At 37.2% G+C, this 19,112-nt stretch overlaps 1 protein-coding gene across 12 annotated transcripts in view; it reads left to right on the plus strand.

Annotated features, from left to right (window-relative positions):
• Positions 1–19,112, plus strand: part of SLF1 (SMC5-SMC6 complex localization factor 1) — a 92,710-nt gene that overhangs the window by 26,325 nt on the left and 47,273 nt on the right. For 4 of the 12 annotated variants that reach the window (XR_010114288.1, XR_010114289.1, XM_055233342.2 and 1 more), the window contains exons 6-12: positions 1,382–1,525; positions 3,600–3,746; positions 5,174–5,323; positions 6,829–6,951; positions 14,134–14,187; positions 15,579–15,737; positions 17,688–17,851. Coding sequence is in view for 10 of the 12 variants with exons in the window: in XM_055233342.2 (XP_055089317.1) it covers positions 1,382–1,525; positions 3,600–3,746; positions 5,174–5,323; positions 6,829–6,951; positions 14,134–14,187; positions 15,579–15,737; positions 17,688–17,851 (941 nt within the window). In the remaining 2 variants the exon portion in view is untranslated. The remainder of the gene's footprint in view (positions 1–1,381; positions 1,526–3,599; positions 3,747–5,173; positions 5,324–6,828; positions 6,952–14,133; positions 14,188–15,578; positions 15,738–17,687; positions 17,852–19,112) is intronic. The other 8 variants (XM_063612290.1, XM_063612292.1, XM_063612287.1 and 5 more) reach the window with 5 other exon arrangements.

Below are 19,112 nucleotides of genomic sequence, written 5' to 3' on the forward strand. Positions count from 1 at the left end.
AGGACCTAAGCCTATGGATTTATCCTCCCATTGCCAACCACGTAAAATTTAATGCCAGATACTCATTTCCCCCCACCTGCAAGTTGCGCTTAACAGAAATTGTTGTTGATACATTCTTTGGTCCCAGGAGTAGGAAGGGAGAAAAGTCTTTATTTTCTTAGTTTTCAATTTCACCTTTCTGAGTTGCTGAAAAAGAAATTCAGTCAGCTATTCTCAGGGATTAGTCCGTGGTTTCAGGATTGCAGCCTGCTAAAAGGACGGCCCTCATTTTAACATAGGGAGCCAAGTGTGAGTGAGAGGGAACTAAAGATCACGTTATAGGCCTTAACACGTTTTGTTTTTTTTATAATTGTTCCCTAGGTAGACTGTGATTCTTCAGTCTCTTTGGGTAGAGATTGCGAATCTCTGAAAATAGCCTTTCTTTTTTTAGACGGAGTCTCACTCTGTTACCCAGGCTGGAGTGCAGTGGTGTGATCTCGTCTCACTGCAGCCTCCGCCTCCCAAGTTCAAGCAATTCTCCTGCCTCGGCCTCCCAAGTAGCTAGGACTACAGGCATGTGCCACCACGGCCGGCTAGTATTTGTATTTTTAGTAGCGATGGGGTTTCACCATGTTGGGCAGGATGGGCTTGGTCTTCTGACCTCGTGATCCACCCGCCTTGGCCTCCCGAAGTTCTGGGATTACAGGCATGAGCCACCATGCCCAGGCTGAACAGCCTCTCCTAAGTACATTTTGGGAATGTCATGAACTTTTACTCCCAGCTATTTATATTACTAAACTTAAAGAATTATATGTATAAGTATACATGCAATAAATTTTAAAATAATTATTGGAAGTTGATTTATGAATTTAGTTTGGGTTCCTTGGCAAGAGAAATTTAGTTGTTTGAGATAGAGCTACATTAAGATAGTTGTTGTTTATTGCTATTCAAGTAAGAGTATTGTGTAACCTTTTCCTCTCTGTGAGGGGTATACTTCAAGTGAGAAGTCTTACCAGGAAAAAACTGAAAAATAATCCAAGAAGAAGTCTGTCTATAATTGATGATTTGTAAAATCTAGATTGTAACTTTAGCTTGGACAGGGGCTAGATAAAATATTTTTGTTCTTGGTTATTCATAAAAACGACTTGTTGTTAGTAGATGAACAAAGCATTACCTTTTCTTGGGATATGCAGAAATCACTTTATTATTCAGGACCTTTACTATCATGATTTTTTCCCTGAAAGATTTTTATCAGTGTTTAATATCCTTTGGTTTAAGAGGGTGCATTTTACCTACTTGTTTGACTAACAAAGTATTATAGTTAAGGTTGAGTACCATAAAAGGTGCATAATATTGAAAATACACTTAGATGATTGCCTAAACCATTTTTACATACATACAGAAAGAAATTCAGAATGATGAAGATTCCCAAACCAATTCTGTTTGGACTGAACATGGCAATGAAGAAAAAAACAAAGATTTAAGGAAAGATGCAGGATTTCTTGAAATGAAAGGTGCCTTAAGAGAGACCATGTATAGAACCCAGGTAAACTTTATAGGCTGAAAAACATACATTTCTGATGTTTCTTATAGAATTGTTTGAGAGGCAAAGTATGGTGGAAAAAACAGATTTTGGAATCAGAAGGCTGGTGTTTGAGCCATGTGTTTATAGTCTGTGACTTGAACATGTTAGGAAATTGTCCTATGTCTCTGTTTTAACTCTTGTTGAAGTAATGTTTGTATGCATATAGAAATATACAGAGTTCTTTATACATAGTGTGTTCTCAACACATGGTAATTACTTAAAAACTGTATGTTTAGGTAACATCGTGTGTCTTATAAAGCATTTTTCTTACCTGAGAGCACAATATATATTTATAATTCATGTAAATTCAAGTATTTATGTAGAACAAAATTTAAAAATACACAAATGAAGTCTATTTTGATTAACTTGTAAAACAATAAAACAGGAAGGACTTTGAACTTGGAGCAATAAAAAGTACCTCAAGAAAGCATGTATATGGTGGCTGTCAAGTACAACTTTTCAAACAGCAGTAGCAACCACAAAAAGGACATTATTAGTTCTGCTCTAAAAGAGCTAATGTTCAGTTATGTTGACTTTCATATTGTGTTTTATAAAGCAGTCTGTTTGGTTAATTTATCAAATTATTAAATTGATAATTATTAGTCTAAACTAAAAGTTTTATGTATAACTAGGAAGAAATTCAAAATAATTTTTTTTTTCCCATATCTGTCAAGTATTTTTGAAAGAGAATTCTAGGAATAATTTGGAACACTTTTTTTTTTTTTTTTTTTTGAGACAGAGTCTCGCTCTTTCGCCCAGGCTGGACTGCAGTGGCACTATCTCGGCTCACTGCAAGCTCTGCCTCCCGGGTTCACACCATTCTTCTGCCTCAGCCTCCCGAGTAGCTGGGACTACAGGCGCCCGCCATTGCGCCCGGCTAATTTTTTGTATTTTGTTAGTAGAGACGGGTTTCACCGTGTTAGCCAGAATGGTCTCGATCTCCTGACCTCGTGATCCGCCCGCCTCGGCCTCCCAAAGTGCTGGGATTACATAGTTCTTAAGAAATTGTATATGGCAAGATTTGCTAGAACTTTCCAAACTGAAAATATTTTTGCATTTTTTTCTGACTTTTCCAGTGTATGTTGATATTTATGTGACTTAGAAGACTACTTTTTGTAATTTACTACATGTGCATATTTTAATGAGAAGCTTGAGTTGATGTGCCTCTTGTGAAATATACGTTGTAAACCACAGTATATAGTATTTTTACATATAGAAAGGAATGTAAAATGAAGTTGGAGTTATTAAAATAAATTTTGTTTTGAATAAACATGGCAAAAGAATAAAATAGAAATTTTGTAAGATAAATGGAAATCATTAAAATATATCTACAGTCATGTACACATAATGATGTTTTGGTCAACAATGGACCCCATATATGACAGTGGTCTCATTAGATTATAATACCATATTTTTACTGTATCCTTTCTATGTTTAGATACACTAATACTCAGCATTGTGTTGCAGTTGCCTACAGCATTTAATACTGTAACATGTCATAAAGATTTATAACTTAGCAGCGATAGGCCATACCATATAGACTAGGTGTGCAGTAGACTATACCATCTAGGTTTGTGTAGGTAGACTCTTGATGTTCGCACAATGACGAAATCACCTAATGATGTACTTCTCAAAACATATCCCCATCGTTATGCAGTGCATGACTGTATATATGTCTTGAGTTCTTTTTAGGACTCAAATTATGTATGTAAAATTCAAGTAGAAATATCCTTTTTTAACAATGGCTATTTTGGTATAATGATTAAACAACATGATTTGTAATATTAATCAGAATTCAGCACATAGGTAAACTAAAGCATATATGTTAATGTACTATAAAGCTTTGTGAACTGAAAACAATTATGTTCTGCTTTATCTTACATAATTCAGAGGACTCTTTACTCTATTTAACCTTGTATGTATATTTTATAAAACCTACGTTCCTGGATGGGTTTTTCTTTTGTGACTCGTGTTGATTGTGTTAAGGCTATATTTAATCCACAGACTTAACTAAATTACGTTTACAAACATGCAGAAAGAAATGCAAAATCATGATGAAGATGTTAATGCTGGTTCTATTTTGACTCAACATCACCAAAAAGAAAAATTCAGTGGTTCCAGTAAAGATTTGAAATTTGTTAAAATGAGAAATACCTTTGGAAGGCATATATATGAGAATCAGGTACAACTTTCCAAATCAAAAATAATTTATTTATTTTTAATATACATAGTGTTTATAGAACAGTTTTCTTTAGCTTTTAAAAAATATATAAAAATGAGTTATGTATCCAATAGCTAGATTAAGAAATAGAGCATTACCAGTTTTTAAGACCTGCTGTATTATTTTCTTTTTTCTTTTTTTTTTTTTTTTTTGAGATGGAGTCTCGCTCTGTTACCAGGCTGGAATGCAGTGGCATAATCTCAGCTCACTGCAACCTCTGCCTCCTGGGTTCAAGCAATTCTCCTGCCTCAGCCTCCCGAGTAGCTGGGACTACAGGCACACGCCCAGCTAATTTTTGTAATTTTTTCAGTAGAGACTGGGTTTCACCATGTTGGCCAGGATGGTCTTGATCTCTTGACCTTGTAATCTGCCCACCTCGGCCTCCCGAAGTACTTGGATTACAGGCGTGAGCCACTGCACCCAGCCTGCTGTATCATTTTCTAATGCATCCCCTTTCTCCCTCTTACCTAGAAGTAATCTTTGTCTTAGAATTTGTGTTAATTATTTTCTTATTTTTCATTATAGTTTTAACAGCTGTGTGTGTATCTCTAACTGATATGGTTTAGCTTTGTCTATTCATGAACATTTTATAGTTTATGTTTATAGACTTCTTTTGCTGGTGTATATAAAATTTTATTGTTTGACTATGCCACAATTATATCTTTTATCCATTTTACTGTTGATAAGCCTTTGGGCTTCTTTTTATTGGTTTATGTGTTTGATTGTTAAGTTTTTGCAATTATGAACAATTCTGCTATGAATGATATGAACAATATCTTGTATACCTCTTGGGATACATGTTTAGTAATTTCTCTAGCTTAGTTGGTATATTCCTAGGAATGGATTTGCTGGGTCATAAGGACTGTGCATGTTAAACTGCACTAGGCAGTGTCCAACTTTTTTCAAAATATTTTACTAATGTACACCTACTCTGTCAATGGATGAGATTTTCTGTTGTACGTACTTCTTTATTTTTATTTTTATTTTTTTGAGATGGAGTTTCACTCTAGTTGCTCAGGCTGGAGTGCAATGGCGCAATCTCAGCTCACCACAACCTCCGCCTTCCAGGTTCAAACAATTCTCCTGCCTCAGCCTCCCAAGTAGCTGGGATTACAGGCATGTGCCACCACACCTGGCTAATTTTGTATTTTTAGTAGAAACGGGATTTCTCCACGTTGGTCAGGCTGGTCTCTAACTCCCGACCTCAGGTGATCTGCCAGTCTTGGCCTTCCAAAGTGCAGAGATTACAGGCGTGAGCCACCGTGCCCGGCCGTACTTCTTCATTTTTTAATGTGCTATACTTGTATGAAAGTCACTCCTGAGTTTATTTGGATTTTGTAACATATGTCCTTGATGTTGAGATTTAATTGTGGTCTAAATACATGTAGAAGGAAATTAAGAAAAAAGGTGAAGATACTCAAAGGAGTTATACTTTGAGGAGAAAACGCAAGAAAGAAAAAGAAAGCAATTGCAAGAAAGATGTTGAACATGAAAAAATAAAAAGTACCTTAAGAAGGCACATATATAATAGAGATCAGGTAAAGCTTCGTAAGCTAAGCTATAGCTTTCTTTTTTATTTTTTGGCTGTTCTCTAATATAATCTAGATACATAATACTACATGTTTTAAGAAAAAATCTTGAGTCAATCTGGTGTAATATTCATAGTTAATATTCCAGTTAACTTTGGTTCACAGTAAATGTATTTGTACATGCATATACAAAGAAATCTGAGTTAATAATCAAGGTATTCAGTGAATTTTGTTTTGCCTGAATGTGATGAATAAGAAAAGGAAACTGGAAAAGACTATTTCTTAAAATGAAAAAATCTTTAAAACTACACGTGTGGGCCGGGCGTGGTGGCTCACGCTTGTAATCCCAGCACTTTGGGAGGCCGAGGCGGGCGGATCACGAGGTCAGGAGATCGAGACCACGGTGAAACCCCGTCTCTACTAAAAATACAAAAAAAAATTAGCCGGGCGTGGTGGCGGGCGCCTGTAGTCCCAGCTACTCGGAGAGGCTGAGGCAGGAGAATGGCGTGAACCTGGGAGGCGGAGCTTGCAGTGAGCCGAGATCGCGCCACTGCACTCCAGCCTGGGCGACAGAGCGAGACTCCATCTCAAAAAAAAAAAAAAAACTACATGTGTGTATAGTTGGATAATACTTTCTAATGTAAATTTTATTTTTTATTTTGCTCTTTCTTTTGTATAGTACAGACCATTTTTAATGAGATGTCTTGTTTTTAAAATTGAATGCTTGGGTAAATTTTCTCTAGAGTATGACGTTTTTTTACAATCGAAACCATACCATGGGCTGGATGCGGTGGCTCACACCTGTAATCCCAGCACTCTGGGAGGCCAACGGGGCAGATGGCTTGAGCTCTGGAGTTGGAGACCAGACTGGGCAACATGGTGAAACCCCATGTCTACCAAAAATACAAAAAATTAGCTGGCATCATAGTGGGTACCTGTGGTCCCAGCTGCTTGGGAGGCTGAAGTAGGAGGTTTGCTTGAGCCTTGGAGGCAGAAGTTGCAGTGAGCCAAGATTGCATCACTGCACTCCAGCCTGGGTGACAAGAGTAAGACCCCATCTCAAAAATAAATACCTAAATACATAAATAAATGCCATTTTATGTATATATGCATATATTCAGAAGAATTTCAGGAAAATGATAAAGGTAAATAAGTAATGAATTTTGTTTTGTATGACCATGGCAACAACAAAAAAGCAGTTCCAGGAACGATTTGGAAGAGGATAAAGTGAAAAGTGCCTTAAGAAAGTACATATGTTGGCAGGAGCAAATAAAAAGAGTAAAAAGAAAAAAAAAAGAAAGAAAGTACATATGTAAATATCAGTTAATTATTTACAAATTGAAATTTTGCTTTTTGAGTCTTTCATTGTGTAATCTTGATATATGATTGTGAGGATCTTTGCTGTGGTTAACAAGGTATGAATGTGTTCCTCTTATATTGTCCTTTGTGATATCATCTGTGTTGACACTGTCTTTAGTACATTTTCTAAAGTCATTTTACTTTGCTATATGCAGAAAGAAATGAAAAATTCTATTTTTGCTGAATATGCCAAAGAATCAAAAGCCATGGCTATCAAGACAGATGTGGATGTTGTTGAAATAAAAAATACCTTAAGGAAGCACATATATAGAGCTCAGGTAAAACTTGGGACATGAAAAATTTTGTATAATATTGTGTCCTACTGTAGTGTATTCAAAATATGATTATATATACATATATGCATATGATTCATTAGTATGTTTAATATGTCTTAAAATGATTTTCTTAGTTTATTAGTCTATTATACAGTAATGTATTTGGGCATTTAGTAAATAGGCTGAATTCTGTGCTATTTATACCTCAATAATGTCACAGATAAGTCATGTGTTTGAAGTCTTGGCCATAAATTCTTTGCCTAGACCAGTGCCCTGAAGTGTTTCCCCTATGTTTTCTTCTAGTAGTTTCGTAGTTTCAGGTTTTACCTGGAAGTCTTTAATTCATTTTGAGTTGATTTTTGTATATGGTGAAGAAATAACAGTCTAGTTTTCATTCTGCTTATGATTATCCAGTTTTCCCAACATCATTTATTGAAGACTGTCCTTTCCCCTGTGAATGTTCTTGGCACCTTGTCCAAAATCAGTTTGCTTTAAATATGTGGATTTATTTTTGGGTTCTTTGTTCTTCACTGGTCTATATGTCTGTTTTTATACCAGTACCATGTTGTTTGGGTTACTATAGCTTTGTGGTGTACTTTGAAGTCAGGTAGTGTGTGCCTCCAGCTCAGCATTGCTTTGGGTATTTAGGGTCTTTTGCAGTTGTTTACAAATTTTAGGATTGTTTTGCCTGTTTCACAGAAGAATGTCATTGATGTTTTGATACAGATTCCATTAAATTTGTAGATTACTTTGGGCAGTTTGGTTATTTTAACCATATTCTTCAAACTCATGAACATGAAATGTCTTTCCATTTGTTTGTGTCCATGTCAATTTCTTTCATCAGTGTTTTTTAGTTTTTTCTTTGTAGAGATCTTTCACCTGCTTGGTTAAATATATTCCTAGGTATTTTATAATTTTTAGAGCTCTTGTAAATGGGATTGCTTCCATGATTGATTTATAGCTAGTTCATTATTGGCATATAGAAATGCTACTGATTTTTTAATGTTAGCTTTTTATCTCACAGCTTTACTGAATTCATTTATCAGTTTTAAGTGATTTTTTTTGTCAAGTCTTCATGTTTTTCTACGTATAAGATCATGTCGTCTCCAGAGAGGGACAATTTTACTTTTCCAATTTGGATACCTTTTCTTTCTTTTCCTTGCCTGATTGCTCTGGTGAGGATGACTTTATGTTGAATGAAAGTGGTAAAAGTAGGCGTTCTTTTCTAGTTTCAGTCCTTAGGGAATGGCTTTCATGTTTTTCCCATTTCACATAAGGTAGCTATGGGTTCGTCATGTATGACCTTTGTTATGTTGAAGTACTTCTGTGTCTAGTTGGTTGAGAGTTTTCATCATGAAGGGATGAAATTTTGAAGAAATTTTATTAAATGCTTTTTTGCATATATTGAAATGATCATATAGTTTTTGTCCTTCATTTTGTTTTTATTAATTTACGTATTTGTTTATGTTGAACCATCCTTACATCCTTGGGGTAAATACCACTTGATCATAGTGTATTGTCTCTTTGCTATGTTGTTGGATTTAGTTTGCTAGTATTTTGTTAAGGATTTTTGCATCTGCTTTTCTCAGGGATATTGCCCTGTAGTTTTCTTTTTGTGTTGTGTCTTTGTCTGGTTTTGGTATCAGGGTAATGGTGGCCTTGTAGAACGAGTTAGGAAGAATTCCCTACCCTTCAGTTTTTTGAAACAGTTTAAAAAGTATTGTTGATAGTTCTTTATACATTTGGTTGAATTCAACAATAAAGTCTTTTAGTCCTGGGCTTTTTATTTGTTGTGAGAGTTTTATTTATTATGTTCAGGTTTTCTGTTTCTTTCTGATTCAGTCTTGGTAGGTTATATGTGTCCAGGAATTTATCCATTTCCCCTAAGTTTTCTGATTTGTTAGTGTATAGTTCATAATAGTCTCTAATATTCTTTTGTGTTTCTGTGATATCGATTGTAACGTGTCCTTTTTCACTTCTGATTTTATTTGGGGTTTTTTCTTTTTTGTCTTTGTTAGTCTTGCTAATGGCTTATTGATTTTATCTTTTAAAAAAATTTAACTTATTTGTTTCATTGATCCTTTGTGTTTTTAAGTCTATTTTGTTTCGTTCTACTCTTTATTATTTATTTAAAATTTATTTATGTTATATATCTTTAATAAATATTTATTAATTTATAATTAATCGAAATAATAATAGATCTTTATTATTTCCTTCTACTAATTTGGGGTTTGGTTTGTTCTCGCTGTTCTTGTTCCTTGAGGTGCATTGTTAAGTTGATTATTTGAGATCTTTCTACTTTTTAGATATAGGCATTTTTTCTATAAATGTTCCTTTTAGCACTGCTTTTGCTGTATTCTATAGCTTTTGGTATGTTGTGTTTCTATTTTTGTTTATTATAAGAAATGTTTTATTTCCTTCTCAATTACTTCATTGATCCAATGGTCGTTTAGGAACATGTGATTTTATTTACATGTATTTGTACAGTTTCCAAAGTTTTTCTTACTGATTTTTAGTTTTATTCCATTGTTGTCTGAGAAAGATACTTGATATGACTTCAGATCTTTTCAAATTTGTTGAGACTTGTTCTGTGGCCTAATGTCTATCCTGACTGAAGAATGTCCCATATACTAATGAGAAGAATGTGTATTCTGCAGCTGTTAGATAAAATGTTCTCTAAATGTCTGTTAGGTTCATTTGTTCTAAAGTGCAGTTTAAATCCAATGTCTGTTTTTTTATTTTCTGTTTCAATAATCTGTCCAATGCTTAGAATGGGATATTAAGAGTCCCCAACTGTTACTGTGTTGAAGTCTCTGTCTCCCTCTGGATCTAGTAATATTTGCTTTATATATCTGAGTACTCCAAGTTGGATACATAGATATTTAGAATTGTTATATCTTCTTGCGGAATTGATCTTTTTATCAGTGTGTAATGACCTTCTTTATCTCTTTTTACAGTTTTTAACTTAGAAAATTTTTTCTGATGTAAGTATAGCTACTTCTGCTCGCTTTGGTTTCCGTTCTTGTGGAATATCTTTTTCCATTCTTCTTCACTTTCAGTCTTTATGTGTTTTAACAGGTGGAGAGAGTTTCTTATAGGCAACACACTGCTTTTTTAATACATGTAGCCAGTCAGCCAGTCTATATCTTTTATGTGGAGAATTTAGTCCATCTACATTCAAGGTTATTATGGGTGAGGACTTACTCCTGTTATTTTGTTAATTGTTTTGTGGTTGTTTTGTGTGTCCTTTTTTCATTTCTTCTTTTTACTGTTTATCATTGCAGTTGGGTGGTTTTTTTTTTTTTGTATTGGTAACATTTGGCTCTTTTCTCATTTGTATTTTTGCTTTACAGTGAGTTTTATACTTTCTTGTGTTTTCATGGTGGTAGATATCATCCGTTTGCTTCCAATTGTAGGACTTGTGTAAACATTTCTTGTGTGGTTGGTCTGTTAGCAATGAATTCTCTGTTTTTGCTTGTCCGGGAAATACTTTATTTCTCCATTATTTTTGAAGGGTAGGTTTTCTGGGTATAATATTCTTGCCTGTTGAGTTGGGTTTGTTGTTCTTGTTTTTGTTTTTTTTTCCTTTCAGTACTATGAATGTGTCATCTTATTCTTTCCTGGCTTATGAGGCTTCTGCTGAGAAATCTGTTGTGACCCTGATTGGGATTTCCTTATATGTGACTTTATGCTTTTTCTCTTGATGTTTTTAGAATTCTTTGTCTTTGACTTTTGATAGTTTGACTGTAATGTGCATTGGAGACCTTTGAGAATTGAATCTATTTGGAAATAGCTCTTACAACACTTGGGATGTTTTCAGCTATTGTTTTTAAAATAGGTTTTCTATGCCTTTGCCCATCACTTCTCCATCTGGAACTCTCAAAATTGGAATATTTCATTACTTTATGGCTTCTCATATGTCATTTAGGCTTTTTTTCGTTTTGTCTGTTATTTCAAAAGACCTGTCTTCATGTTTAGAAATAGTTTCTTTTGCTTGATCTAGTCTATTGCTGAAGCTCTCTGTTATATTTTTTATTTAATTCACTGAATTCTTAAGTTCCAGGATTTCTATTTGGTTCTTTTCTATGATTATCTCTTTGTTGAATTTCTCATTGAGATCATGAATTATTTTCCTGCTTACTTTGTATTGTTCATCTGTGTTCTTTTGTATCTCACTGAGTTTTTTTAATATCATTTTAATTTTTTTCAGGAATTTCATTGGTTTCCTTTTTGTTGGAATCTGTTGCTGGAGAATTATTGTGTTCCTTTACAGGTGCCATGTTGTCTTGCTTTTTCACCTTTCTTGTGTAGTTATGTTGCTATCTGTGTATCTGGTGTAACAGTCACTTCAAATTTTGTGAATTGGTTTTCATAGGTTTTTTCTATAGTTGTATCTATAGCGTTGTTTGGATAGAGTGCTTTAGTTTTGCCAGATGTGAGCACATTGGTGTAGTCTCCATATGATTCTTCATCTGTAGTCATCCACAATGTTATCTTTGAGTTTGTCAGTGGCTTAGGCTACATTTGTTAGTGGAGGCTATGATGAAGTGTTGCTGGGGATGTGGACACAGGCATGTGGTCCTTGGGCAGCACTGGTGGTGGCAGCTGGCTGTGCATGCTGGTTCTTGGGTCCTGGGCAATATACATGGACACCAGTCATCGCAGGTCTGGGTAGGCCAATTCCTTTGCCTCCTGGTGGCTTGCTTGGGTGCCAGCAGTGACACTAGTGGGATGAGTGGGTCCTCAGGTCTCTGGGTGGTGTGCATGGCATTCGTGATGGCAGTAGTGGTTGCAGGCCAATCCTCAGGCCCCCAGGTAGCAAACATGGGTGCCAGTAGTGGTGGAAATAGGCTGAGCAGGCCAGGTGGCACATGTGGGTGGTTACCAGCAGCAGCAGCTTGACATGCTCATCCTTTGATCCCCCTAGTTGTTTGCATAGGTGCTTCTGGTAGCTGGTGTGATGGGTCGATCCACAGGTTCTCAGACGATGTGCTGGGGTCCCAGCAGCGGTGGCAGTTGAGTGGGCTGTCTAGGCCCCCAGATGGTGTATTTGGGCACCTGGTTGGTGAATGGGTGGGTTGATCCTGATGTTCCTGGATGACAAGTGCAGGTGGCATTGCCAGAGGCTTCATGCAGGTCTAATCTGTTCCTAGGCCCCTGACGGTGGGTGTGGCTGCCAGCTGTGGTAAGTGAGGCAGGTCTGTTCACAGGCCTCATAATCAGCGTGCTCAAGGGCCTGTTGCAGTGGGCCAGGTAGGCCTGTTATCAGGCCTCTTGATGGTGTGCACAGGCACCAGGAGCGTTAGACAGGGATGGGTTGATACCCATTCTCCCTGGCAGTGCACTTGGGCTCTGGTGGCAGTGCTAGTAATCGGAATAGCGTAGGCCTTTCCTCAGGCCCCCCGATAGCTCCTGCAGGCTCTGGCTGCAGCAGACAAGGCAGTCTGATCCCCACGTCCTCGTATTGTGCATTTACACAGTGGTGGCGGGTGGGGTAGCCCTGTCTTCAGGCTTCCAGATGGCGCTTGTGGGCACCAGTGGCAGGCAGAGTGGATCTATCTGTAAGCCCTGGGACAACCCCCAGTGGGCCACCCCTTAGGCCTCCTGAAGCCACATGCAAGTGCATGACGACGCTGCTGCTGGGCAGGGTTTGGAACACACAGAAACTCTGTGGGACAGGGTTTCTGCCAGTGACAGAGGCCCCAGGCAGGTGGTTCTCATGATCTGAGGAGCTCCTGCTTTGGCTCCTTTTGTCCTCAGGGTGGCCTCCCTGGTGCACTCCACCTCCTACTCCTCAGGATGTAGGACACGGTGTAGGTGAGAGTGCTGGCCACCTAGTTGCATTGTTGACTCCAGCTGGCATCATGACACTGCAGCTCTCTGGGTGGACAGGAATATCAGTGAGGCTCCTGGCTTGTGGGTATCCAGGGACTGTTGGGCCCCAGAGCAGGATGTAGTCTGGTAGCGTCTGGGCTCTCAAAATGGCGCCGTGCTGCAGCCTCTTGGGTGCCAGCAGATTATGTGGGACTCAGCGTGTACTCTTTCTTTGGAATAATGCTGTTGAGTGGACTCCAGGCAGCTTTCTAAACTAGTCTCTGGGCCCATGAGGACTAAGGGGCTCTCCAGTTGCTAGGATTGCAGGAATTCATGGTGGGAATGTGGATCTGTGTAGATCTCTCTTTTGTTTTTCCCATTCGTAGTGGGTAGTTTCTCCAGGCTCCTAGCCAGTCCCATTTGAGCCAGCTGCTTTGCTTCTCTGTCTTTGCTTGCCTCAGAGATTCCCTGCCACTTTTGAATTGTAATGTTCTCTCTTAGATGCACTGTTCAGTGTGTGATTATCTACTCATTGTTTTAGTCCTTTGTGGAAGAGTTGAGTGCCAAGCACCTCAAAGTCAGCCATCTTGAAGCCCCCTTCTTCCAGGTTTTTTTTTTTTTTTTTTTTTGAGACAGTGTCTACCTCTGTTGCCCAGACTGGAGTGCAGTGGCGCAATCTCAGCTCACTACAACCTGCGCTTCCCAGGTTCAAGCAATTCTGCCTCAGCCTCCTGAGAGTAGCTGGGATTACAGGCGCCTGCCACCGCGCCTGGCTAATTTTTGTATATTTAATAGAGACGGGGTTTTGCCCTGTTGGCCAGGCTGGTCTCAAACTCCTGACCTCAGGTGATCTGTCCAGCTTGGCTTTCCAAAGTGCTGGGATTACAGGTGTGAGCCACAGCGCCCAGCCTCAGGGTATTATCTCTTTATTATATTTGTTGCAGATATTTTTCGAGGATAATCTTTTAAATATGCAATTATAGGTGTTTTAAAACAATAAGATTTGACATATGGTTATATAGCAAACATAACTGACGTTTTTTTCTCCTATGTACCCCTGTACAAAATGCTTTCCCCATTTATATTTCTAATAATTACGACACTAAGGACAATGGACCTCTTCAGATCTTCAAAGTGAATATGACTTAATTATTGTAATTTAGAAGGAGAAAATAGAGAAATGCTCATAGTCGTGAGAGTTCCCTAAAATAATAAAAGTTGCTAGTTTGAGTAAATATGAGCATCATACTAATTATAGCTATTAATGTGTTCCTGGATCTGTTTTATATGTTTTTCCAAGGTTTTGGGGAAGCCGAAATGTATTTTTCAGCCTAAAAATGTTGTTTTAATTATATGGTTGCTCTTTTGTAGGCTGTCAGATATAACTGCATTAGAATAGATAAACAACCAGTGTACAACGTAGAGGTAAGGGGCTTGGAGGAGCATTGGTGATGGGGGCAAAGAAGAAGTTTTGCGTTTTGTTATTATTAGTTATTTTGAATAAAAGTAATGTGTTGTATGCACAATAAAAGGTAGTATGTTATATGCACAAATAAAGAAATATAGTTTCTGTAATCAGAAATGGTAAAAATATTCTGTCAAAACTCCCCCCAAAATTTCCATATAATAGTAAAAAATGATCACAAATGTTAAAAACACACCTTGTGCTTATGACAGGTGAAATATACATCCCTGTTCTCATGTTTCATAACTTTCATAATGACTACTTTTAGATTAAAATTTTTTGGTATGATATTTACAAAAGTGTATTTTATTTAAAGAAAATGATACCTTTATTTTACATACTTTCATTTGAGAACAAAACAAACCTACAATACATATATCCAGTCCATTGTTAAATTAGGGAGGGAATCGGGCTTGAGGCCCTTGTTTCCTTATGTATTCTTCTAAACTTGATTTTTTAATTCCATGTAGTCTTTTAGGGTATTTTTGACTCAAATTATTCAAAGTAGTTACTTTTATTATTAAGAATAGTTTGACCAAGGGGAATGTATTTTGTGAAGCTCTTAGAGTTATATAAATACACAACCTCAGAGTGATTTTATGATTCTCCCAATCAGTTTTCACTTTTTGCAAATATTGCTTGTGCTTGATGATATCTTAACATTTTTAAGATATTTTAACAGACAGAGTTCATTTTTAAGTTTAAAAGAAAACCAAAAAATAATTTTTCACCTAAAGAACTATGTCGTTGTAGCTTTCTCTTTTTTATCAACCAAACTGCAAATTCCTGTTAAAGGTTTTCTTTTAGAGGTAGTATTTTCCCTTACTACTGAAGGTAATAGAAAATAACTAATATAACAAGTAATAAAATACATTCATACATGTCATCGTCTTTGAACTACATAGTCTCATCCAGCAGCAAGGCCAGGAATTATCTTCATTTCACAGATGAGGAAATTAAAATTTGTTACTAGGCCGGATGCAGTGGCTTATGCCTGTAATCCCAGCACTTTGGGAGGCCGAGGCAAGTGGATCACCTTAGGTCAGGAGTTCGAGACCAGCCTGGCCAACATGGTGAAACCCCGTCTCTACTAAGAATACAAAAATTAGCTGGGTATGGTGGCACACAGCTGTAGGCCCAGCTATTCAGGAGGCTGAGGCAGGAGAATCACTTGAACCTGGGAGACGGAGGTTGCAGTGAGCCGAGATCGCACCACTGCATTCCAGCCTGGGTAACAGAGTGAGACTCCGTCTCAGATAAATAAGTAAATAATAAATTCTTACTAATTCATGATTTGATTGCAAAATTTTATCTTTCTTTTCTCTGAATCATAGAATCTTTCCTTTCTCAGGTTAAAAATGCGGAATTTCCCAGAGGTGTATTAAATTTAATTGAAAGCCTCATAGAAGGACAGTTTTTTAAAGAAGCAATTGAGGAACTTTGCACTTTGCAGGCACATTATATCCCTCCCGTATGTGTTCTTCATGCCCTTCTAGAGAACATTCTACAGGTAAGAGCAGTCTTAAGGATTTATGATCTTTTTTTCAAAGAAGGTTAAAATGTGAACATTTTCTCACTTTTTGTATGTTTACAGTTTATTTTCCCTGTTCAGTGTTTTTTTTCCTTCATTTTACTAATTCAGTACCCATTTACTACCACTCTTCTGTTTTCCAGCTATATACTAGGTACTACTCTTAGTGCTTTAGCTAATTATTTTCTCAGGATTTCTAAGATAATTTAGTTTTGGGGAAAAAGGTTATCTAATTTTTCTCGCAGCAGTAAAGTATTGAATATAAAATTCAGATTACGGTGATCTAGAATTACATTTGGTAAATTACTCCATTAGTACATTGATGATTATAATTTTTATTTATAGTATACATAATGAACATACTCTTTGTTTAAAAAGAAAAAGAGACAAGGTCCTTCTCTGTTGCCCAGGCTGGACTGCAGTGGTGTGATCATGGCTCATTGTGGCCTCAACCTCCTGGGCTCAAGTAGTACCCCTGCTTCAGCCTCCCAAGTAGCTGGGACTGTAGGCGCATGCCACCATGCCTGGCTAATTTTTAAATTTTTTGTAGAGATGGAGTCTTGCTATGTTGCCCATGCCGGGAACATACCCAAACTGTGTAAACCAATAGGAGCAAATATTTAAAGATAGGTTTCTAATCATGCCCTTCACCAAGGTGCTAATTTGATAGCATAACAGGCATAAGCTTTGTCAGGTATGTTATGTTGGTGATAAGTAAGCGTGTTGCATGAATAGTTTCTTACCTTTAGTTCCTTTCAGGTAACATTTGAGACCTCTTAAATCTCACTATAATTGTGAAAAGGAAAATGTATATTCCATCTAAGGTAGTGTTAATAGACGGGATTACCCAATGTATAGATAGAGTCATCCCTTGCTATCACAGGATATTGGTTTCAGGACCTTTGTGGATACTGAAATCTGCACATAATCAAGTCCTGCAGTTGGTTCTTCAGAACCTGCACTTAACAGGAAAAGTCAGCCCTCCACATACGAAGGTTTTACATCCTGTGAATACTGTATTTTTAAAGGTTTTTCTTTTAGAGGTAATTGTAAAATTTTCCCTTACTATACTGGGGAAAAAAATTTCCTTCACTACTGAAGGCAATAGAAAATAATTAATACAATAACTAATAAGATACATTCATACATATCATCCTCTTTGAACTACATAATCTCATTCAGCAGCAAGGGCAGGAATTATCTTTATTTTACAGGTGAGGAAATTAATACTTCTTAGTAGGCCAGGTGCTGTGGCTCACACCTGTAATCCCAGCATTTTGAGAGGCTGAGGCCTCCCAAATACAGAATACTGTATTTAGTTGCAGATGTAGAACCTATGGATGTGAAGGCTGGGCTGCATTTGTTGGAAAAAATTCATGTGTAAATGGACCCATGCAGTTAAAACCTGTTATTCAGGTATCAGCTGTATGTAGAGTGTGCCTGTCTCTCAGTTGCTTTGTTTAATTAGCTAAACATGATGCTTCCATCTGCTCTCCTTTGTCTAAACACATATATTTGGCAAGAAACTTAGGCCAGGGTTAGGCCGGGCGTGGTGGCTCACACCTGTAATCCCAGCACTTTGGGAGGCTGAGGTGGGCAGATCACAAGGTCGGGAGTTCGAGACTAGCCTGGCCAACATAGTGAAACCCCGTCTGTACTAAAAATACAAAAATTAGCCAGGCGTGGTGGTGGGCGCCTGTAGTCCCAGCTACTCAGGAGGCTGAGGCAGGAAAATTGCTTGAACCCAGGAGGCAGAGGTTGAGGTGAGCCAAGATCGTGTCACTGGACTCCAGCCTGGGTGACAGAGCCAGACTCCGTCTCAAAAAAGAAAGTTAGGCCAGGGTTACTGTTTTGATTTTAGACTGAATTAGCGAGTCAAACTACTTTTAGTTATAGTGTTTTATTTGTTTGTTTATTTTTAAATAATAGGATAACATAGATACATTTTCTGGTCGATACTTTCATATATTGTCAGCTCTTCTTCACCTGCATCCTCCTTGGAAGTCTCCAGCCATGTCAAGATATTATTTAGAGTTGTTTCAGTGTCCAACATGTATGAAAGGAGCATGGTCTTTAGTAGAAGTCCTTATCAGGTAAGGAATTTCACATTTGACGATGCTACATTTCATTGAGTAGTTGTTATGCTAATTATTTTTTTAAGATACTGATGAAAGAAGTATCTTTCTACTTTTGGAAAAGTTTTGTTGCAAATACAAATATGTATTTATTGCAAAACTTATGAAAAGGCAAATCTGTATTGGTCATGTTTTTCAGTCTGTTTCCTAAAAAAAATAAAAAGTGAATGCATGAAATGGACTCATTAGAAAGCCAAATCATTATTATTTTTAACAAAATATAAATTTGCGTATTGTTTTTTAAATGAAGAAAATTAATTTATGGAATATGCATATCATCAGTTTTTGTCACCAAAAGTGTAGACATTTGTAACTATAGTATCTATTTTAGGGCTTCAGTTATATTTTTTTCAGCCAGAAATTTGAATTTTAAAACAGAACTTAATATTTCCTAAATATGTCATCTCTTTCATGCTTCTGCACATGCTGTTACTGCCTAGACCTTCCTCTGTCTTTCAGATGTTATTGTCTCCAGAAATTCTGTTTCACCTTCTTTCTTCCTAACAGAAAAAGTTTTCCCCTTGCTATTCAAATAACTGTATTTGATAACCCTTATTCTTCTGGGAAGATCTTTTTTTTTGAGACATGAGTCTCGCCCTGTCACCCAGGCTGGAGTGCAGTGGCCTGATCTTGGCTCACTGTAACCTCTGCCTCCCAGGCTCAAGCAATTCTTATGTCTTAGCCTTCCAAGTAGCTAGAATTACAGGCATGTGCCTCCACGTCCAGCTAATTTTTGTATTTTTTCATTTTTAGTAAAGATGAGCTTTTACCATGTTGGCCAGGCTGGTCTCAAATTGCTGGCTCAAGTGATCTGCCTGACTTGGCCTCCCAAAGTGCTGGGATTATAGGAGTGGACCATCACGCCTGGCTGGGAAGATCTTTTTTTTTTTTTTTTTTTTTTTATAATCTAAGTGTCCAGTTTCAGGAGGTTCATGGTAGAGAAAGGACACCTGACTAGCCATGCAAAGGCTAGACCTCTGGTTAGCTTTAGCTCTTTGAGATCATAAAGATTCACATACCATCTTGGTTGTGATATATTTAAAGTGAGCTAATCAGTTAACCAGCATGCATTTATTCATTCTTTTAACAAATTCTTGAGTACTTATGGAGAGCCAGACACTGTACTACATTTTAGGGATTAAAAAGATGATTTAAATAACAGTTCCTTCACTTTGAAAGTGACTGAGATGTAAACAATACCAGCACAAAAGTACAAGCC

The sequence above is a fragment of the Symphalangus syndactylus genome, chromosome 11 (assembly GCF_028878055.3).
Source record: "Symphalangus syndactylus isolate Jambi chromosome 11, NHGRI_mSymSyn1-v2.1_pri, whole genome shotgun sequence".
Taxonomy (NCBI): Eukaryota; Metazoa; Chordata; class Mammalia; order Primates; family Hylobatidae; genus Symphalangus; species Symphalangus syndactylus.